General features: G+C 42.2%; 2 protein-coding genes across 2 annotated transcripts in view; both read right to left on the minus strand.

Annotated features, from left to right (window-relative positions):
* Positions 1-3067: 3067 nt before the first annotated feature.
* On the minus strand, positions 3068-9077 carry chst12a (carbohydrate (chondroitin 4) sulfotransferase 12a; the record flags this gene model as incomplete). The annotated part of the gene is made up of 4 exons (XM_080724978.1): positions 8673-9077; positions 7884-8036; positions 3984-4163; positions 3068-3616 (listed from the first exon to the last, which is right to left on the minus strand). Exons 1-4 carry the CDS (start codon positions 9045-9047, stop codon positions 3068-3070), a joined length of 1257 nt encoding a protein of 418 aa, XP_080581104.1. The 5' UTR covers positions 9048-9077.
* A 10328-nt stretch (positions 9078-19405) lies between these two features.
* Positions 19406-24473, minus strand: part of card11 (caspase recruitment domain family, member 11) — a gene marked incomplete at both ends in the record, with an annotated part of 29866 nt that continues 24798 nt past the window's right edge. The window contains 5 exons of the mRNA XM_080723227.1: positions 19406-19610; positions 20929-21044; positions 21580-21701; positions 23470-23652; positions 24000-24117. Of these exons, the coding sequence (XP_080579353.1) occupies positions 19406-19610; positions 20929-21044; positions 21580-21701; positions 23470-23652; positions 24000-24117 (744 nt within the window). The remainder of the gene's footprint in view (positions 19611-20928; positions 21045-21579; positions 21702-23469; positions 23653-23999; positions 24118-24473) is intronic.

Genomic DNA, 24473 nt, shown 5'->3' on the forward strand with positions numbered 1-24473 from the left:
TGCTTTCAAAGTGCTGCACATAAATCAGTCAAAGCATAAAGGCAATGGGACACTTGGGACAGTAACACTGATACAATGGAGTGTACATGGAACTCCTGGACACCATACATACAACAATGTGGCACAGATCAAGATCCATGGCAGTGGTTCCCAACCTTTTCTGGATCAGGGCCTCGAAAATCTTGAAAGCGTTTGCGGCCACAGTAACAGTTACATGGTCGGATGTGTGGGCCGCATTCAAAGGATGTTTATTTTTTATGATCAGTCAATCGATTGGCGCTTGTATCAATGGAACAATGACGTGTACGTTAATCTCTTATTTACTGATATCACTATGGAAACATATTTTTCATAAAAAATACCGTAGGTTGGGATTGGGAATCACGGATCCATGGCATTTGCATACAGTACAATTCACACAGAGGTTCAGTCAGTGTGCACGATCAAATTGCAAATCAAAAGGTAATTTACATGGAGGAATCCACTACAAATTATCCTTTGAAAAATAACACAAAAGGTTTCACTCCAGAATGCAACACGTCCATTTTGGAAGAGATTCTCCACGTGACATCATAACTCATAATAACTAAGAATGGTTTACTCTTCATATCAGGAATAATTTCCTAGCAGGAGCACTGTGCACGTGTCACATCCCAAGGGGCCAACCTGATGGAGCCCTACACGGGCGAAACATTATTCAAGATTGTTAGTTAAATAAAAAGACGGGAGAGCAGTATATCGAGTCTGGACATTCCCTCCTTCTTCAGATGTCATTTCCCCCAACTGTGGATTAGAAATGAAACTCTTTGTATTGAAAACGTCCACAGAGAAACTCATCATAAAAAGCATATTCCCCAGTGATCCCTATTATTTCCCTGGTTTCACAAAATAAACACACATGGTACATGAGGCCCAATAGAACAGTGATATATCAAATATACTGTACCTTGTTGTTCATACATCATACGTAAACACTGTATGGTGATCAAAGTGAAAATTAAATTCTCTTACAAAAATACTATTTTCTTTTGCTGTGTAAACTTTGTCTCATTAACAACCAAAGGCACTGTCTTATCTTCCCACTGCTACATACGTAACCATGACTGAGCAATATTCTAAGCTCGGACCTCTTTAAAATCATGATTCCACTAATTCTGAACCTAAACTTTGATCAACCCAAGACTCAGCTTATTTTGACGTTAATACTGGCCTAATGTTTGCACTAACATCATTTGTTCTGGCCCCTAAAGACGTATGGAGTGCTCATTTGCAGTGAAGCATCAATACACAAAATCAATACATTTAAAGTTGCTGTCTGCTGTATATTTCACGCACTCGGCTGAAGCAGCAAATCTCATCCTTGCAAAACACTGAATCTCGGCAGACGGTTCTGGACAGCTGGGCTGTTGTGTTACTGTGGTTACACATCCCAATATGTACGACATTAACAACTACAGAAAAACACTGTCGCTAAGGTAACCAGGGTACCTGGATGAGATAAATGTCACCACGATCATCTGAAAACACTGCCACAATGGGTAAGCCATGGTACCCGTACACACAAACGATCAAAAATGATACCCAAACTATAACACGATATGGAAGCAATGGGACAAGGATGGAGGATAATGATAAATAAAATATTCCCTTTGGGGAAACACATGCAGAAGCTTTCACTCATCTGCAATAAAGACAAAAGAATGTTGAGACTCAACTTTTTCCCCTCATTCTCCTCTGAAGACTTGTTGAGACAAATATAGCTACAGTATGCTCTCCAGATATCAGCCTTGAAGTTCAATAGGGCTTTTGTGCTTAAGTTCAGTCCAGGCAAGTAACGCCACTACTCTAACTGACTCTATTCCTTACCTACCTAGTAGAACCTCATACTTATATCTTGAGGCGATGGCATTGTCTTTAACGGCATGCTTTGGAATACTGATGAAAGAAAGCAAGCTGCTATAATGTTCTCATTAACCAATTTTCTATTGATGTAGTAATAGTAAACTTATCCTTACAGAAATGTAACATACCTATGACCCAAGAAGCAAAAGGGTTTTTGGTTGGGTGTGTTTGTTCATTAAGTGAGAGCAGCGTAATGTTAGGCAACTACCGTATAAATGCTATATCTGATTATGAGGTATAGAAGAATACCTCTTCCTCTACCTAGGGTTAGGGCTTTCCAATGTTGACTTGACAGGTGTCACTTACATGTAAAAACGTTGAACATAGTAAATCCCTTAGGCCTACATGCTAAACCTTAACATAAACATTGCACTGACACATCCAAATAAGTTACTTAACTAAAATATGTGCAACTACCTTTCAAAACTAATTCACTACTGTGGTGTTAAACAAAATGCCCCAAATACAAAAACAACGTCCCTAGATCCTGTTTCGACTGCATCAGTAGCAACATCGCAACCACAGGGGTGGGGTCTATTTTGACATCACATACGGCTACAATGTTTCTGTGATGTCACAGGTAGAAGTGATATCTGTGATATCACACAGAAAAGATTTCTTCAGAACTCTCCAAGCTACAAAGGCCCTGTGCAACATCACAGTTAGCAACAACAAAAAACGACGTACAGTATGACATCACAAATTACAGGCATGGTTCTGTGTGACATCAAAGTCAGGAATGCAGATACTACTCAGGGTAGAGTTTCCTTTTGAATACTAGATTAAGATTAGACTAGACTACAGCACTGAACTGCAAAGCCCATGTCAAGGGGTGATGTCACTCCTGTAAAGGTCTTTGAACACCATGTCTGAAATGTTCATATGCGTTTTGTCATATCCGTTATCCAAGGATACGGATCCACCAACAATCTTGTTAACTGATGAGAAAAAAAAATCGGAAAATCTAAACTGTTCTGAAAGTCATTTTGACGGCTGACCAGATATCGGAACTGGTTTAAACAATAATCTAGTGTACGTTTTCAGGTGTAACATTTGGACTTCATGTGCAAAGACCTTAAGAATGTGCCATCTTGTGTTCTTTTTTAAAATCACAGCAGTTTGTCACACTCTCATCGGAGCATGGACATTTCTCAAGGAGTGCTTTTCATTCATTAAGGATGGAGTCTGGTCTGTCGTAACCAAAGAGCCTGAAATCGGGCTCATACAGCTTGTAGAGTTCCCTCCGGGCCTCTAGGGGCACCATGCTGAACCAATCAGCCAACCAGGTGCTGGCTGTGAGGTTCCTGTGCGATGTGGGGAACTCCACCACATTATCTACCTTCAGGTGGCGCAGAAGCTGCTCAGCGTCCTCCTCAACCGACTCCAGATGGCCCACAAAGTCATACTGGATCTGGCAGGGGTGGCAAAGCCGGTATACCTGCCGCCAGTGCTCATTGAACGGCATGTCCTTCTCCGTCTGGGGGTCCAGGAGATACTGGATGAAGTGGGCAAAGGATGGGTGAAGCCCAGTGGCGAACGCATCGTCCACGGAGGCAGGGGGCGTCGGCTGGTTAGCGTAGCGCCGCAGCATGACCTGAGCGAAGCGGCGGTAGAAGTCCTCGTTGCGTAGCTCAAACTTGTTGCGGTAGGCGGAGATGAGGCGCACAAAGGGATCCCGCACAAACAGGAACTTTGTGTACTTTTTTAGCTTCACCTTTGAGAAATAAACGTCACAGAATGCAAATTGAGAGGGTGATGGGATTTGTGAAAAAGCAGTGCACATGAGATGCTCACATTTTTTGGTAAAACAGCATTGTCATCAGGGTTGAAATTCTATAGATTTTACATATTTTCTTAAAACAAGGACCGATAGCTCAGTGACAACTGAACCTGGATAGAGTAAAATGGGGCTTTAGTTTTTTAGTTGTGAAATGAAGCTCCAGTAAATAAGTGATTTAATAAATGTAACATTTTGATATTTATTTATTTTAATGCTATTAGACCATCTACCCATTTGTGGAACTGCGTTGTTTTTCTGTACAATGGATAAGCTTTCTGAAAAGGTTTTGTCACAGGCTTACCTTCATGAGGTGGCGTGAGAACTTGCCATAGCGCTTCCAGAACTTGTTGAAGGTGAAATGCATGCTGCTGTTGTGGACCAGATCTCTGGGGATAGCCAGTGGGTCTGTGTAGGGGACGCCCTCCTGCAGTAGACTCTCACTCAGCACCATCATGACCCGCTTCCAGTTACTGCACGCCACCTAGACACAAGCAGTAGGGCCACAAACCTTTAGAAGTCATTTTAGATCTACGGATTTAGGATTAGCAGCAAGCATGCACGAGAATAAACATGCAGCCTCAGACAGTGAGAGTGTACTTGCCAATAATTACACTTAAAATGTATTATTAATAATGAAGTAATTGTTTACCATGAGAAATGTCACAGCTTGTCTGTGTGTAGACGTGTGTTTACACATTTTTACAGTCTATGGGTTGGTTCCCTTGACACATCACTGTGACATAACAGGTGATATCACAGGTGACATCACCTATATAAAATTTCACATATGTGTATTCCCCAGAATCCCTTTTATGCCTATATATGAAGATCTCTGATGTCATCGATATATTTCACTGGCCAGATGGCCAAGACAAGGCCCATATCTATGTGGCTGGTTCAGATAGGGATCTCCATGTATAGGCATAAAAGATATTGTCTGTTGTGATGTCATGGGTACCACTCTAACATAATCCCTTTTATGCCCATATATGGAGATCCCTGATGTCATCAAAATTAAGCCCATATCTAACAGGACTTCATATGGGAATGCCCATGTATGGAGGAAGACAGCCCATATCTGTGCGGCTGGTTCAGACAGGTATCTCCATGTATGGGCATAAAAGGGATTTACTATATACAGTACATGGATCTCCATATATGGGTAACTGGTCCGATATACATTACTGACCAGATGGCCAAGAATTGGCGTGTATGTCTTACTAGTAGAATACTGAATCATTGTGTGTGTGTGTGTGTGTGTGTGTGTGTGTGTGTGTGTGTGTGTGTGTGTGTGTGTGTGTGTGTGTGTGTGTGTGACAAAACAAGATTGACGGAGTGACATGAAGTTAACTCTGTAAGCTTGTTTAGTGTTTCCCCTGTCCTGATGACAATGATATTGCGAGTTGACAAAACATACATCCGTGACATATTAAATACTAACTCAGAGTTCAGGTGCCCATATTTGTCAAAAACTCCTGCTCAGGAGGTAGTAACGCTGAGTTCCGGAAACCTCAAAACTTCAAAATCTTTCACAAATAGACGATCTAAGAGCTCCCGCGTTGTGATCTTGTAGATCACCTATTTCCCAATTTTGATGTGGTTGTTTTATAAGGTACCTCCCCCTTCAGGGGTGGTTTAATGGAAACATAACATGAAAAACCATCACAGAACGTCACAGGTTCTGTGAAGTTTCAGGCTCTGGGTTACCCTTTGTAATCAAAAAGAGCCGATAGCTGACTTGAGGCCACAGAGTCGCACGGGACAATGCTGTAGTTCTTGGAACGGTGGGTTGGTCTCTCTCTACAGGGTCCCCATGGCAACTGATTACAATAGTCCCCTAAGTTTTCACTATAGACTCACCATGGTAACAGATTGGAGTGGGCGAGGGGCTCTGGGCCGTTCAATGCTGTTGCCGTGGTAACAGGTTCAAGATAGCAGAGTTCTCTACAGGGTCACCATGGTGATAGATGGAAGGACAGACTTACGGCGGGGTCTCACGCAGGAGTGATTTTATCATGATGTCAGGCAGCGCTGTGGAGAGTTTACTGTGTCCAACGTCCAATTAAAATGTAATATATTGGCCCATTAAAAACAGGGCCTACAGTATCCATACAACCAATTAGTTTCTTTCTGATGGGCCAGCCAGATGCTTTGCTGTTTACCGGTCACGGATAATTAGCACTGCGAGCATGAAATATGTTTGTGCAATCAGGGTCCCTCCGGAGAAAGCTGCGGTATTATAGAAAATACTAGACGAGAGAGCAAGATAGTGCTACCCATTACCCAGTAAATGGATACAATCGCTGGGGGAGACTTCGGGACAGTGGGGTTGTTTTTAGACCTATGGTTCTCAAACGTATTTTTATTTCAAGGACCCCCATAACTCTGAGACTGTAAAATGAAACCAACCGTTTGGTTTCACAAGTTTTACACTCTTATCAGAGTTGCAGACGGGTAAGGGTCCATTTGGAGGAAAACCTGAGCGTCCCTGGACCCCACTTTAAAACAATCACTCAAAGTGGGGTGACTGGGGTCTAAAAGATCCGGATCTTTTAGACAATCACTAATCATTATTATGGTATGAGTGTAGGATTGTGTGTGTGTGTGTGTGTGTGTGTGTGTGTGTGTGTGTATGAATTTTTGTGTAGACCCATAACAGGCCAAAATAAGAAAACAAGCTGTCAAAGCAGTAATAGGTAGCCATACTGTGTAGCAAGGACTGCTTTTTGAATGTGTAAATGTTTTGAAAAAACCGTGACAATGTCTAGTTCGTACCGTAGGTAATGATTCAATATAATGGCTTCAAATTATGAACCGTTAAAAATGTTTGTGTGCGTGTGAGCATACAGTATGTTTCCATTAAATGAAACAATTCAATTATCTTTTATTTAAACGGGTTAAAATATTGATGTATTGATTTCAGCCAATTAGCAACCATCCGGATATACGGCTACTGTATATCCACTTCTCATCACTGGAAAGTATTCTGGATGATAAGACTGAACGAAAATGTAGAAAAACTGAGGAGAACAGCATTATTGCATTTCTATTTCCTCTGCCAAGGAAGTTATGTTTTCGCCCTAATGTTTGTCTGGCTGTGACCAATAGATCTCGAAAAGAAATAGTCAGATTGCCAGCAAATTTGCTGTGAACCTTCAAAAAGTGTTCTTTCCTTCCGAAAAACAAGGAAAGAATCTATTGATTTGAGTGACCCTGTGACGCCCTAGCACAACCATCAGGCCAAACTTTCAATTTTAGAAATACGTATCAGCTGAACCCATAATCACACAGACACAAACTCTTCTGTGCACTTTCATGCTCCCAAAAGTGACCCCATGATCTCTCCTTCTGACCACCATCTGACCAACCTTTTAGATTTATGAAGCGTCAGCGTTAGTTTATGCAGGACATGGGAGTCAAGTCGCTGCTCAGCTGTAGTCAGATGTCAGTCAGCTCTGTTCTAATACATGACATGACTGCCATACTCCAATCAAAGCTCAATCAGTAGGGAAGGCTCCTTTAAATACGACTTGCTTTCTCTACCAATGCTTGGTTTCCGAAGCTTCGGAATCATTTGCTACTTGCTGCCTCCTCCACCCCAGTCTCCACCTTTGCACGATCAGTCTGGCTATAAGCTCAAATACTTGATTGTCTGATTAAGTTACATGTCAATGTGGTTAAGCTCAAATACTGTGATGTTTTTGACTAAGTTCATGTCAATGTTGTTAAGCTCAATACTGTGATTTTTTGACTATGTTACATGTCAAGGTTAAGCTCAAATACAGTGATTATGACTAAGTTACATGTCAATGTATTGCTATTATTCTGCTATTGTATCCCTATGGGGGGTATTGCTTTGCGTTCCCTGATATTGCTTAGCATGCTCAGAAAAGCTTGCATAAAATTTCAGGGAGCATCTCCTATCGCGGAGCCCTTTAAACGCCAAGATTAATTGTATTCCATTTATGCTATAAATGGTTAAATCTGCTTGTTGTGTATTCCATTTTGCAATAAATGGTTAAATGACTTGACGTGAATGTTCCTGACTAAATCAGGCCTTGGTAGAAGAACAACATGGTGTTGCATGGAGCCTTTATTTATAATATGTAATGTATTTTTTAAATGCAGCATTCCTTATTGCCACAGCACTGCCATTAAGTCTTAATGAGCAACGTTCACGTGTCATAAGGGCTACATGTACCTTAGGAACATAGCAGTAGATGATGCCGTGCCTGTCATCCACTATAAGGTGATCCAGTTCCTTGTTAGGGATGTCATCGAACGAGCGGTTCTTCCCAGGGAACGCCAAGCCATCGTTGCTGCACATATCCTTAAGCAGAAGCCGTCTCTGCTCCTGTTCATTCAGTTCAGGGAAGGGAAGGTTATCTCTATAATTCAACTCTGAAGCTGTCCATAACTTATGATCAATGTTATTATAAATTAAGGCCATACTTCAGCATATGACAGTGTTGCAAAAGTGTGTAACAAAAATACCCGATTGACAAGCTGATAACACGTTGTGAGTGTGTAGATATAATATTTTCGCATATTTTCGCAACATTTTGACAGTTTTCGCCATGCCCAAAATAGGGATGCCAGGTTCAAAGTGGTAGTCTGTCTGTGGGTTTTATGAATATTTAACAGATGTGTGTAAGAACACAGTACTTTTTTCCATTTCCTGAAAATGTAAGTTCCACCGTCGATTTTCGTTAATGATCGTGAATCAGGCCCTGACGGCCGGTGTGGCGGTCTGGGCACCTAGGCTGCTAACGCCTGACAGTGTGTCACGGGTTCGAGTCCCGATCCCCGCGAACTTTGCTGCGTGTCACTCCCCAATTCTCTCTCCATTTCCTGTCAGTCTACTATACTCATTAAAGGCAGAAAAGCCACAAAAAACGAATTATAATAATAATGATCGTAAGTAACATAATGTACCACTACCACCAAATCGACTTATTAATAATAATTATGTTTATAACTAGAATCTAACCTGTCTCTCGCGGAGCTCGGCTGCCACTGGCGTCAGGTGGATCTTCCACTCGCGCCGCGGCACGTATCGCTCTTCCGCCCGCTCCGACTGGTTGGCGCTGTCGGCGGGAGCGGTGTCCGTGGGCTCGCCGGTCCCCGGCTCGAGGAATTGATTGACGAAGGCATCGATGTCGGACAGGAAGGAGGGCGTCCTGGAGGTCTGGGGGGGCTGCTGCTGCTGCTGCTGAGGGGTGCGCGGGGTCTTGGGGCCAGGGGAGATGGGGGTGTGCAGGTAAAGGTGCGAGGCGCCGACATCGTCCCAGTAGATGATGATCAGGAGGATCATGAAGGCGGAGCCCAGGAGCAGGAAGATACGGAACAGTCTGGACGTTCCCATGGCGTTAGGGCTGGTGCAATAGGACTTCAAGTCAATTGATAATCACACGTATTTAAAACGCGATTTTTGATGAATGGACGATTGCTCGAGTGAAAATAGCAGATCTACAAGCTCACAACGTGTCGCAGCGCGACGCGTTGTGAGCTTGTAGATCGGCTACTTTCGCCATTTCCGAACGCCACCATTGTACAATTAAGTCTAAGGTCTTAAGGTTTACGGAGTTAATCAGACTAATACATTTCGTCGATTATATAACATTTAACTTGTTTTTTCTATTTTGATTAGTTGATAAACAAGAAATTAAATTAAAAATCTAAATAAGTACTTGCTTCTCGATTACTAGATAAACCTACATGAGCAAAATTCCATGGGTTAATTGCCCAGCCCTACCATGGTGACAGGCGTTTCTTCCAGATGGAGTTGGGGTGTGGGGAGGGGCTTGATTATGTGCTACAACACCTCCATGGCAAGCCGCACTTTTGTAGTTGTGTAGGAACAGTGGCTTATTGGCCTCGCAACAGGGTCGCCATAGCAACCGATTGCAATCACTCCCCCCCGGGGTGCTGCTATAGAGTCACCATGGCAACAGATTGGAGTTGACGGCGAGGGTGCTGCGGGTCGCTCTACGTCATCGCCATGGTAACGGGTTCAAGATATGAGAGTCCTCTGCAGGGTCACCATGGCGACAGATGGATGGATGGCCCGACAGAGAGGGTAGCAGCAGGGGTCTCATGCAGGAGTGGCTTCATTCATCATGGTGTCACACAGCGGTGTGGAGTGTACTCTCTGCTGAACTGGCCAAGCGTGGGTTAATTCTCACCTCTGCTCCATGACAGCAGCACCCTGCGGAAACAAAGTAATACACACACAGCAGTCAGACTGATGCATGCTGGGAAAACCGACAGCTCATATCCTCCTATAATGCAGGGACAGCACTATCATCAGTGTGTGTTGGATTCATGTGTTTTCTCAGACATTTAACCACTTAACACTTCCCATAACCAGTCAACCAGTCAATAACAACTGTTCATTGGTCAATAAATCAATAGAAACAAAATAAAATTACAATTTCAATGTTGATTCTGCTACAGGGGTCCTACAGCACATATGTGTCCGAACACAGCTGAGGGCTAGCCATTGATTTTTTTTTTTTTCATTTTCATTTTTTCATTTCATTTGAAAGCTGGGAATCATAGCTACAAAATTATATATTGGTTGTGAAGATTGACCCAACAGTTTTGTAGATATGGCTTATAGAGTTATGCCATGCAGAAATACTAGATCTGAGAAATTCAGCCTTTTAGATGAAATGTAACCTGCAAAATGTGAGGTTTCTCTTCACATTAATTTAAAAAAAAGTCTTATTTACATGCAGAGTTAAGCTCTGGCGTTTAAGTGAAATGTAGCCTGATATTTATGAAATGCTTTTGTGGCTTTATCACATTTTAGAAAAAAAAAAAAGAAAAAGTAATTTCAGGGCTGGTCTAAAGCTGTGCTTTCCGAAATGACTGCCCCTCTGCTATGCTGGGTCACATATAATCAGCTGCCATTGTATTTTTCATCCATGCATTACTCATATTACATTATTATTACACATTATTTGTACTTGTTTTTATAATTTTTCACCCTATACTTTTACATTACTAATATAATATTACAGCACTACTCTCACTAAAACATCTGTAGAGTTTACATAGTTTGAAATATATTTTGCCTATCAATGACACCTTGATGGACAATTTCTCTATTCACTATATTGTCTCCAATGAGGTCTTGAGTCTTTTTCACTATTCAGAATGCAAATTTTACATAGGCGGAGGTCTTTTTCAATCCTCTTTTCCCTAGTAAGTGATCAAAGCATTACAATTTGGTAAGAGAAATGTGATGTTTTACAATACATTTGTGAATTTTCAGGGGTTAGCTTACATTTGGTGAGTCAAGAGTAGCCACAATCATTGTAGTTTTGTGTCCACAACTGTTCCAATTTGGGCATGCATTTTAGGCAGATTTGGGATTCAAGTGGTTAAACCGACAAACTTGTCCTTTCTCTCTTGACTTGGTTTGCTCTTTTATCCCTCCACCGGCTAGAAGAGGTTTGGGGTAGAGCCTACCCCAAACCTCTTCACGCTGCGAGGCGTTGTGAGCTTGTAGATCAGCTATTTTCGGCTAGTGTTCCAATCAGAATAGGGATGCTAGGGTTCAAGTGATTAGTGTAAAAAAAAAAAGAAGAAAAAAAAAAATCCAATCACACAAAGATTTGTAGACCCCCCTTTAGTAACTCTGAGGACCCCCCAGAGGTCCCGGACCCCTGTTGAAGACCACTGCTATAATGTATACAGATTATTAGGCCTTCGGTGGTCAGATGAATATGAGAAATGATTCATCTCAAATGACTTGTAGATCCGTTACTGCTGCAAACCCGCACGCACGCACGCACGCACGCACGCACGCACGCACGCACGCACGCACGCACGCACGCACGCACGCACGCACGCACGCACGCACGCACACACACACACACACACACACACACACACACACACACACACACACACACACACACACACACACACACATAGTTAGGCAAGGGACAGGAAATGCTTATAATATGCAGCGAGGTTCCAGTGAGACAGTTTTTTTTCCTCGTGTTAATGAAAACAGCTTGTTAAGTAGGCTGAGGCAGCCTCGCCTGGCAGCAAATTGGACGGCTGAGTTTCTCGCTGAGGCGGCCGTCTTTTTCTCCCATCCTCATGGGAGTTGACCTGAGTCCCACTCCCAGCTGTAAACTCGCAGGTAGCTGTCAAATGCCTGCATGCTGGGGAACTCTGTGCATCATAAATCATAGCCTCTGTGCCTCCCCCAAAGGTTTTTCCACTGCACAAGTGTTGTATGTGGCGTACGGCCGTGTTCTGCACCGCAAATAGTCAATCTACACGCGCCGATGTAGATTGACTACACCGGCGCCACCGTGGCGACGTGCTGTGATCTTGTAGATCTGCCATTTTCAGAATAAACCAGTGTCTGCCTAGTCTTGCGTAGCCACTAGTCAGGCAATCAGAGATCCCCACATACTGTTAAGTCTGAGGTCATCTTGAACTGACAAACAAACCCACAGCCAATCCTGGTCTGGACGGACCGCCCAAAAGCCTTTGGATTGGTTCTGTTTCTGTAATGCTGTTATTTCAGAATAGTTTCCACCCAGTTTTAGACTGTGTTGTATATTTAATCTAGATGTTAGCAGACGTATCAGTAGGTGGAGATCTCTGATTGCCTGGCCAGTGGCTATGCTAGATCAGCCTTTACTGTGCTTCTTGGACCGGCCGTGGCTTAGTGCAGTGGTCCGTGGACCACCAGTGGTCCTTGAGGGGGTTCCAGGTGGTCCTCAGCTAAATGATGGAGAGATGGTGATCTATTCTGCATTACTTAATTTACACAGAGAATGCAGAAGAATTGTTATTTTGATCAACATGTGCCTGTTTATCTCTCCTATGGCTGCACCACATCAATACAGCATGGAATTCAAAATCCTATCAACGCTAACAAAATATTGTACGTTTTGAGTCTGAAATCTATCAAGTGGTGGCCCATGGCTCAAATGCCCAATAAATCATGGACCTTGAAAGGGATGAAAACCACTGGCTTAGTGGTTAGACTTAGAGACAGGGGCGTTAATTGGGTATGGCAGGGGTATGCAGCTGCCATACCCTGGGTCCAGGGGGAAAATAAAAGTTACTTATAAATATAAATCCATGAATGTCTCTTTGTCTATCTGTGCCGGTTATTATGTTGTTAAATTACAGTAAAATAACTACAAATGCAAAGTTTTACAAAATGGTCACTTTAACAAGGTATTATAATTATATTCTCCACACTTTTATTCTCCCCATCTTGACAAAATGGTATATTCCCAGGTTCCGCAGGTCAGCTGCACAGGTGCAATGCATTATTATTAATTGTGGCACGTTTACTAACATGCCAAGTTTAGCTGCACTTGAACAACCGTTCCAGGCTGCCATATCCAGCCCAAGAAACCATAGAAACGGAAGGGAAAATAAAATGTATCATGCCTGTTGCTAAGGTCTGGCAACATGACTGGTGTCTTGCATGCGCGCGCACCAGTCATGTTGCCATACCGTAGCTTTTTCTGAACTGACGCCACTGATTAGAGAGCCTCCCAGCCAGCCCATATCTGCCGAGTCCAAGTGTCCCTGTGAAGCAAGACACTTAACCCCCCTGAACGCTCATCCTGGCCATCTGAGCAGCCATCAGCATGGGTGAAGCTGAAATAGAATTTCCCCCACGGGATTAACAAAGATCTCCCTTTCCCTCGTCTTAAGACACATGGTGCCCTGTTGCCAGTTTCACCACGTTTTGGCTGTTAGAGCCTTGTAACAAAGACAGGTTTGTAATGTGGCTTGTATGTAACAAGACCCCATCCCTGCCAGGACGACAGGTTGAAGACGAGTCAGTGGCGAGTCAGATATGTTGGGTACCTTTACCTTATCTGCTTGCTTACAGAAAACTGTACACAATAAAACAGAAAGATTGGGTGATATGGATAAAATCAAATATCGTTGATATTGTTGACCAAAATAACTTGATATTGATATTGTGACAACATTGAGGAGATGATATTTAACCAATGAGATTTTTAATATATAATCATCAGTAATGCCTATATAATAACAATGATGTGAATAACAGAACAACTAGAAAAGTCAAGTACATTCAAAATTGAGGTGTCTATCACTGGACCTGTATCCTGCAGCCAGCTGCCAGCCCAGATTTTTTTTTTTTTTTTTTTTACTGTAGGCTTTCAAGAAAGACACTGTATGGTATTAATTTGGTAAATATTGATTCTTGTAGTTTTTCATCTTCTGTTTAAGAGGGAATGTTTCCATCATTCCACAGAAAACTCTCAAGCAACATTTTTTGTATTATTATTATTTCCTTATTTCCCCGAGAAAGTCGTTTTGAATATCAACACCAGTCCTCCTCCTCTCACTCACACACACACACACACACACACACACACACACACACACACACGGGACTTGGCTACACTTCACCTCTCTGTCTCACTCTCTTCACAGCAGCAACAAATCCGCTCCGTGACCGCGTTGTATGTATGTATCAGTCACAAAGCTAAGATAGACAGACAGGCAGCCAGCAAGTTAAACAACTACACAGTCAAACTAGCTGTAAAAACAGAAGATAAACACATAAAAGCAGTTGAGTGCCATGGGATCACTCAGACACAGATGGATCATAATATAGTCCTCTAGTCTCTGCCCGTAGTAACGGATGCCAAGCTGTCTGCTCCGCTCCGGTCTAGCTGATACAATGTAGCCTTTCACAGCCTCTGGGAGCTTGCACCGTGGAGCTCACCGCCTCGGAACGAACTGTTCTTCGGAACGACAACGCGTTAAAATGTCAACCATCGTACAAACTTGTGCATTTAATTGTTTAGTTAATTGTTCGACAATCATATATCTCGCTGGAGGAGAACAACAAGCGTTCCCGGAGACAGACAGTCCATGCTTCTTTATCATGTGGCTACAGAGTGATTAAGACCTGTGCCCACGGTCCCACACTGGGTTCATGTCAAAGGGAATCTCTGTTCCGCTGTTTCAAGACAATATAAGTTATAATGACCAAAGACAGGACAATCTCACCTCTTCTTCGGGGCCCGCCAGCCTTCCTCGCCGCGTCAGCTGAGTGGGCTCGTGTGCGTGGATGTGGTATGTGTGTGTGTGTTGCGTGTGTGTGATAACTGATGCACGAGCAGGATGTTTTTTTGAGCGGAGCAGCACGCGAGACATCGCGAGAGTTTGTGGCCAGGTTTCTGCAGAGTGGGATTAGAGAAAACTCACATTTCTGGGTCAGTTTGTTTGAGCATGATGTCTCTCCTGTCTGGGATAATTTATGTATGTACTCTCTCTCTCTCTCTCTCTCTCTCTCTCTCTCTCTCTCTCTCTCTCTCTCTCTCTCTCTCTCTCCCTCTCTCTGTCCGTGTCCCCCTCCCTCTATCCCTTATCCCTCATCCCACAGGACTGTGAAGAACGTTATCTGCCCAGCAGTTCATTTCCCCTTATAGCCTACTACAGCTTTAGAGTAGAGATGATGCAAAGAGAAAAATGGAATGCTATAGATTGCAAGCAAAAATAACACAATATAAGTAAATAAACAAATAAATAGGCACATATTTCCCATGTCTCTTGTTATTTATTTAGATTTTGAGCTTCACCAGATTTCGCATCTGGATTCTGCCTCTGCTCTGACAAGAGGATGACAAATTAGGATGAGCAATTCAGTGTTACAAGACATCTATTTATTGTGTGAGATTAGATCTGGCAAAGTGCCCTTTCAGCAGATGACTGTGAAACATGCTCAAGGGCGCACACACACCAAATTGGAGATGGTAGATTATAGGGCCTCAGTATAATGTGACTGTGACAGATTTCTGTAAGAAGAACGCACAGTTTATTAAAGGGACACTATCATGCTTTTTATGTGCATTTCAATTCGTTGTTGATGGTTATCATAATAGGCTACAGAAACAACACTATTTATGATACCGTCCATAATTAAAATGTCCCTTTCTGTATATGTTTTGGGCTTTCTCTGTCTTCCTACATTTCTTATAAGACATTTAGTAGTGGGCAGTCATCGACCTTGCTCTCCCTCTCCCAATATGGTCTATCGCCATCATTACAGCCAACCAACTTGATTTAATAGGTTCAATATCACTATTTTGTAAGGCTGGGCTGCTGGGCAAAAAATGAAACTGTATTGCATTGTTCTTTAATTTCACCCCATAACTCTCTGAGAGGGTACAAATGGAACCAAATGTTCCCGTAAGGATCCTTTTGGTTCCATTTGTACCCTCTCAGACTTACAGACCTAAGGGTCCATTTAGAACTCCCTCAAGGAACCCTGGGGGTCCCTGGGCTGGACCCCACTTTGAGGACCACTGTTTTATTTATATCAAGATACGAGACAAGATATGACCCAGGAGTTTGGATATTCTAATACTGTAATATTGCATAATGTTCTTTCCTGGTTTAGAAGGCTGCATTACAGAGTAATTAACCTTTTGACTGTTTTAGTAAAAGTTTCTACCTGGTTCAAGGTTCCAGAGTCAAAGTTCAATCTGCCTATAGTTGTTCTATTATTTGCCTTAGTTATTGTATGACATTATTGATGATCATCATTGTGCAAACATTCTTGTGAAAGCAATAGTCATCTCCACAACATCGTCAGAATATTGAGGCATTTCGTCATAAGATAGGCTATTTGATATTCTATTTTAACAATATCACCCAACCCTATTTTTCTGTAAGCACAACGGAAGAGGGTAGCACCTCCAGAACAGGAAAGGGTGGAGTAGTTTTTTGCAGATTTCGTCCAAGTGACATCACCGTGACAAACGTTTTCTGCAGAACTTTGTGGCATTTCAGAGGCACATTTTGCTCAGGTTCGTGGCTGCAAATGGAGCATTATCCCCTGATAGTGTCCCTGTAATGTATGTCACCAGGCAGGGGCGTCACAAGGGGTAGGAAAGTGGGACTGAGTTACTAGGGCCCAAGGTGGTGGAGGGGCCTTAATTATCTTATACTTTAGCTATTGAAAAATAGCAGATATAGTGCCGCGCTGCGAGCTTGTAGATCTGCTATTTTTGAAAAGTCGTGAAAATGTGTGCAAATCTTTGAATATTATGTATGTTTAAGCGAACATTTGTAACTCAAATTTAGCTTCTGGGGGGGGGGGGGGGTCCCTGGAACTAAATATTTTGAGATGCGGGTCCGTGGCCAAATACATATCATTTTGGGGGTCCTTCACATGAAAAGGTTTGAGCTCCACTGACATCGAAACATAGATTTTTCAAAAAACCTTAGAAAGATTTGAAATATTCAAAGATTTTCATGATTTTTCAAAAATAGCAGATCTACAAGCTCGCAGCGCGGCACTCGGTGCCGCACTGTGAGCTTGTATATCTGCGATTTTTCAATAGTTAAAGCACAGGGGCCCCACAGTGAATCCTTGTTACCCGGGGCCCAGAATTTGGTGCGACACCCCTGTATGTCACCATCCCTCCCTCTACTAATCACACCATGTAACAGCTGGCAGAAGGCAGGTCATGGCACTTTGCAGTTCACACTAATCCTCTGGTGTGATAGAAGCAGCTGAGTGGAGCCTATATAGGCCCTACTAAAGCCCAGCAGAGCACAGAACTGAGACCAGTAAACTATCTGCCTTATAGAAGTCAGGTCACTGACTTATCTGCATGCCATGCAGATAAGTGGTGGTTTAAGTATTTAGTTACAGATAATTGTTAGTATTTGGTTTAATCCACTGTTTATCAACACCTGGTCTGGGGCCCACCAGGGGTCCTAAGGGTCTGTAACTCTGAGAGGGTACAGATGAAAGCACTTTAAAAAAAAAATCTTTGGCGATTGGGATGATGAAAAAAGTCGTTATTAAAACTGGTAATTTTACAGTGTGGATTCTACACTGTAAGATTACCAGTTTTAATGTAACTCTGAGAGCGTACAAATGGAACAAAGTTTCAAATGTATAGAAAGCATCATTGCATAGTACGAATTATGATTATGATTATGATTCTTACAGATTCAAGAGGACTGCTCTAAGATAATATATATATATAAAAAAATCAAACATCTAAACACATCAAACAATAAAACATTTCTATTACTTCTGGTAAAGTTTAATATGCTCTTTTGGAGGAACGACATCTGGTGCCTTTATGTGTGACTCACAGGTTGTGTGAATGTCCTCCCATTTCTTAAAATGTAGCGGTTTGGGTTTGGGGACAGGCTCTGGATCACTGGACTCTCAGAGTTATAGACCTGTAAAGGTTGATTTGGACCCCCTGGCCCAGAAGTTGAGAAATAGTGGTTTAATCTACAAACAGTACAAGAGGTGTGGAGTCTACACATCAGCACAATCCACGTATAGTCGTTTAAATTGTCACAATCTGTGTGTATGTTAAATTGGCTTTCAAATACTTTGCTGTGACTGTATGAAGGTTCTGGCACTAATTGAATTTCCCCACCCATCTGGCATGCAAATTGTTCAGTTTAAACAAACCACAGAATACATTTGCAAATACGTTTTGATCAAGGCCAGATGTGACTGTGAACGTGGCCAGCTTGTGACATATCTATGACGCATGACTCCAAATCTAGGCAAGGTTTCCGCCCGATTAGAGCCCCATAGCCTCATTTACCGTCTTTTTTCGTAGAGCCCCATTGACTTAGATTATGAAAATAAAGTTAAATATTTCAAATATATACACAATATGTGAAAAGAGGTACTTCTTTGGCCCCCTGGGCCCTGGCAGTGTGCATAAGACATTCGGTGCTGTTCGGGCCAATGGATTACAAGATTATCCACGAACAAATAAAACAACCAGAGGAGACCACATTATCCCCCCCCCCCCCCCCTCACACACACACACACACACACTTTCCAAGCCAAGATTTTCTTTTTTTAAAGTGAAAATGATCATCTGTTCTACAGCAGGTCTTTATCTGTCTGTCATTCAATAAAAAAGGATCTCAATTTAAGTCATGGTGCTTATGATTTTCGTGATTTTTCGAAAATAGCAGATCTACAAGCTCGCAGCGCGGCACCGAGTGAGCTTGTATATCTGCTATTTTTCAATAGTTAAAGCACAGGGGCCCCACAGTGAATCCTTGTACCCGGGGCCCAGAATTTGGTGCTTACTTGAGCTTATCCTTTTAGTTGACCTTGTACCAGTGAACGGTGCTGTCATGAATCTGTACCTTTTCCTATGCAACCCTCTTATGAATTCTTCAATCAATCACATTCTTGTTCTACACAGTATGTAAAGCTTATGTTTGCCACAAGAGGACACCAGAGTGCAAATAAGTGGTATAAGACTTCTAAAGCTGGGTCCCAATCATAGACTGGTCCCATGTAAAATAAATTTACTATTGATACTTCAACTGTAGATTACAAAATCCATTTTAAAACATATATAAAAAAATACGTCTTCAATGTTTTTATTTGGCTAAATAAGATGAATAGCATACTTCACAGAATGTAATGAATTAGCCTTAGGCCTCTAACAGTTTGAGTATCAACGTGTGTTTAAAACCAAAGAAGAGCGTGTGCATTAAATACAGTGTGTGTTAAAAAGGCTGATTTACAGGATTTAATTACATTACACACGTTTATGATGTGAAGTGTATCTATCTATGAATGTGGATCTACTATATGCTGCACATGCCTATCCAGGCAGTCACATGTTTGTATAATATCATCTTTATGCATGTGTGTATGTGTTTATCCATGTCTCTCTCTCTCTCTCTCTACAGCAGGTCTTGTTCCACCCAGACCACCTTCCTCTGCTCCTCCAGTATTCTGTCCTTGATGGTCTTCAGGAGGTCTTCGGTTCCTGTCCAGGAGTCTGGTTCTATGCTGGCGTAGAGGCAGGGAACGCCCTCCAGCTCCTTCTCCTTCGACCGACAGAGCTTCAGAAACTCCTCCTCCGACTCCACGCGCAGAGGCAGCTTCCTGTGTGGACAGGAAACAGGAAGGAAGCCACACTGAGGCGGTGAGTCGTGGTAAGGTGTGAAGGTTTTGGAACGTGTGACCAAACACACTGACTGACACTATCACACCCTGCAGTATTGTTGTCCTTGCCAGAAAGGTTACACACGTTATGTTCACCACCCACTACTCTTCCATGCTGTTTTAACGTGTGCTATGTGTTTGTTTAGTTTATCCTATATTGTTTTAATATTGCCACAGATAAATGGGTGGCAATACAACACATACTGTTGTAATTGTTATATGATCCTTTTGTAATTATCACATTCTATAGTGTTCACATACAGTACCTTGCACTGTGTCTTGTATGTTCCTGTAAAATCCTGGGTTCATTTATCCATTAGTAACTCTAAGAGTGTGCAAATGTAATTTGTAGTACACTCTTTGAGCTAAATAAATAATTAAGATTTTACTGTGATTTTACAGTACATTTAGTATATTTTGAACATCAGCGCTGAACTTGAAGATCAAATAATAATGTCGTATTTTACCACACTGTTGATACATAGCAGATTAGCAGCTCATTCTATAATTGGTGTCAAAAGGACCTGGCTGAGGAGGATATGCTACAGTAAGATCAATGTTTAGCTGGTTTCCTAGTTCGCTGAGGCACTACATTGTTCTTTTTGTACTCTACATGTGACTATTTACCCTGTGGACTATGGTTCATGCTTAAGGCTATGATGCGGTTGGTTGTGTATTAGCTAGAACAGTGGTTTTCAAAGTGGTGCTGGGATATATAAGGTGCTGGGAGTGAAAATTAGGAATATAATAATGTACGGGTGACTCGGATGAAAAAGATCTTCATAGGGGTGCCCTGAGCCAAAAAGGTTTGGGAACCCCTGAGCTAGAAGGTTTGAACAATGCAGGTAATGGAGTGAGCATACACGTACAAACCCATTTTAGACCTGTTATAACCTATATGTTGTTAAAGCTTTCAATCCGGGGGCCACCTCTGTGTCTCATTATTAGTTGTTGCTATACATACAGTGGCATAATTTATTTATTTATAATTTTTTTAATACGAATTTGAACGTTTTCAGAGAACTTAGGTTAGGTTTTAAAAGGTGTTTTTAGAATCGAGCTCAGGTCTAAATAGGTGTATTTGAATGTGAGGAGGAATTCACAGTGACAAAAAACAGGAAAAAAAAGATTTTTTTTTCTGTATTTCTAAACAAAAAATGTAATCATCTCCATTGATATGGGTCTCATTTCTATTTGAACACATTTTTAAAATGAGCGTTATGGCCCATTTCTAGTAGCACAGTGTGTTTTAATGTACCGTAGCTTCTTCACATTCTTCTCGCAGATCTTGATGTAGATAATGATGGGGTAAATATCTCTCCTTAGCAGATCTTTGATGCAGCCAAGCTCGGCTTCCAGTAGACAGTGCTTTCCCTGTTCAAGGGAATAAGTGATCAAGACTTAATTTCATCTATCATCTAAATCTATCTCTGCAGGGGGGGGAAATAAAGTCCTCTATTAACCATATTCACACTGCAGCCATTTTGCTAAGAGTAAATTGGTGTGAATATGGTGCGTGAATCCTAAAACCACCGCGGTACAGTGGGGGATGGGGGGGGTAGCCATTAAACGAAACGGGTATTTCTTACATTGATGCTCCTACATATTATCATGCAAGCACCAGTTAAAGTTACTTTCCATCCCTCATATACTGTATGCACAGTGCACATCCCATAACCCACACACTGCACATCATTTTGGAGCTCATATCTTTGAACGGGTAAGGGCTAGTGTATATAATATTTAGGAATGTAAGAAATGTCTGCAGAGTGCATGTGCACACACACACACACACACACACACACACACACACACACACACACACACACACACACACACACACACACACACACACACACACACACACACACACACACACACACACACACACACCTACACACACACATACCTTGGAAGCCACAGCCTCAATGTTCTCTCGAGTGATGCATTCAAACGTGGCCTGTTTCTCTCTGTAGTGAATGAAGGGCTCAACATTCTGCTTCAGATTAAACTCCTCCTTGGTTAGAATGTCTGTAGATAGGCATACGGTACTTACTATAAGTAGCACACCATGACCACAACATGGCAACACATCACACAACTAAACACAATACAACTCAACTTCACACAAGGCAACTAGGGATGGGACGATCGTGATAAAAAAACACGCACAATAATCGTATTGTGGAGATTTATCGTGATATCGTACTCTGTCATGCACTGGGATCAATTCACCTTTTATTTGCCGAGCTGCATATCTGGTACCATTTAAACCCTCTATAATTGGTAAAAGGTAATATACGTACTGGACGGCTTTTTTATCCCCACTCTCAAATGTCTTTGCCAAAAAATTGCCCATCTAAAGCTCACAACGCGTCGCGTTGCGTCGCGTTGCGTCGCGTTGCGTCGCGTTGCGAGCTTGTAGCTCTGCTATTTTTTGGCAAATGTTCCGCCCCAGGATAATTTTGATTATCGTGATAATATTGTAAATCGCGATTTCTTTGGTCACAATAATCGTGATATGACATTTTCATATCGTCCCATCCCTAAACACAGCCCAACATAGCCCAACACAGCCCAACACAACACAACACAACACAACAATAACAACAAAACTCAGAACATATATCATCCTGACATGACCCTGTGCGCTCCACAATACAAAGCAACACAATATGTTATTGTTCCATTTTAGTCCAACCACAGTGTGTCTAACTTGAGCTTTGTCTGGAGGAGAAAAGTATGTAAATGAATATTTCAGAGAAAGAATGAGATTCCAGTTCACGTGGCTGTAGAACAATGCCTTAAAATGTGTGCCATGTCCCTTAATTGATCCAAAGTCTGATCTGGTTCAAGAACTAAAATTAGTGAACATACATACAAGTAAACGTGGATTTTGATCTCTGTATTACCCAAAAATAGATCACACAAGAACAGCTTCCATCATCATCTTTATCATCATCTTTATCATCATCATCATCATCATCATCATCATCATCATCATCATCATCATCATCATCATCATCATCATCATCACCATCATCATCATCATCACCACCACCACCAACACCCACACCAATGATGTCACAGTTAAGCCACTATTTTTGCCAATGCTTATCAACTGGGCCATCTTTGTCTCTCTTGCGCGTTGCGGTCTCTCTGGTTACACTCCTTAACATTTATGCCTAAACTCGGACAATGGCTGACCTGAATCCCAATGGCACCTGCTGCTTTCAATCTGTCTTTATTATCTTCTCTTAGTCGTCTCTCCTGTTGTCTGTCTTTGATTCTGTCATCAATCATCAATTCAACTCACCTCTCTCTCATCTCTCTCCAGCTCTCTCATTTCTCGCCCCCTCGTTTCTCATGTTCTGTTCGGTAATGTTCTGTTCCAGTGGTTCCCAAACTTTTCAGCCCGTGACCCAAAAGAAAAACTAGACGTTCGCCCTAGTGAAAACAGCAGATCTACAAGCTCACAACGTGTCGCTTTGCGCCGTGTTGAGAGCTTGTAGATCGGCTATTTATGGAATTTCTTAGATTTGTCTTCGATTTTTTCATGAAATTACAGAAAAGAATAGTTGTATTTTGTTTTTAAAAACATGAAAAAGTAGCTTTTTGGGGAATGTTGTTTTGAAAATATTTAACAAACAAAATGTAGGAAACAAAAAACAAGGGGACCATACAAATCTGTCTGCGACCCACAAATGGGTCCCAACCCAGTGTTTGGGAAACAGTGTTCTGTTCTATTATGTTCTGTTCTGTTCAGTACACACAAACAACCACACAGTGGCCCACAAACCTGGTTTGCAGATATTGAAGTCCATGGCTCCTCCCATATTGAGTATTTTCTGGATAATGGTCTTGGCCATGGTGGCGGGGGTGAAAAGGACTGGCCTCTTCCTCTGGGTGCGTTGTGGGGTGACAGGACTGTAGGGTATTAAACTGAGACTCCTGCTCACATCACTGTCTGGGTCTGCGGCGTCTGATCACAACATCATAACAAGTCAAACACTGTACACGAAGGTGAGGGCATAAAGATGAGGGCACAACGATTCAAAGATACAAACACATGCAAACACACACATGCAATGAGACACCTTCATGCACCCATGTACACACGCACGCACGCACGCACGCACGCACACACGCACACACACAAACACACAAACACACACACACGCACTGGTAATATCACATATAATATCTCAAAACAAAGATTTGTTCTATTTAAAAAGTACGTCATTTCAGGAATAAAAAAAAAAGATCTTTACATATTTTACCAACTTTTACTAGTTACAGACTATGAGTGGTTCTAGCGTTCTGTCTCACCCTCTGGTCTGAGCGTCTCCAAGCCTTGTCTGGGTAGAGACGCGTTCCCCGCGTTGACGATCCGCACGCGCTCACTGCTGTTCATTCTCTTGTACTTATGATCCACCCTGCTGACAAACTGCACGTCGCCAACACACACACATGATGACATGATGTTCAGATCAATAGAACTCTTTCTAAAAATAGGTACATTTTTGGGCGTATGTACTGTATACTGTATGGGTTGGGTTTAGGGTATTGTGAATGCGTGTGTGTGAGTTTGTCTAGCTATACTTATGGGGACTAAACGCATGTTCACACAGTCACCTGCAGGGGACCTCTGACAGTGTGGGGACAAAATAGTAGGTCCCCACAACGGTTAGGGTTAGGTTTAGGGTTAGGGTTAGCGGTTAGGTTTAGGGATAGAGGTTAGGGTAAGGCCACAGGACTTGCATAAAATTGAATGGAAGTATATGTAATGTCCCTACAAGTGAT

Source organism: Nannobrachium achirus, assembly GCF_963921795.1.
Source record: "Nannobrachium achirus genome assembly, chromosome: 4".
Taxonomy (NCBI): Eukaryota; Metazoa; Chordata; class Actinopteri; order Myctophiformes; family Myctophidae; genus Nannobrachium; species Nannobrachium achirus.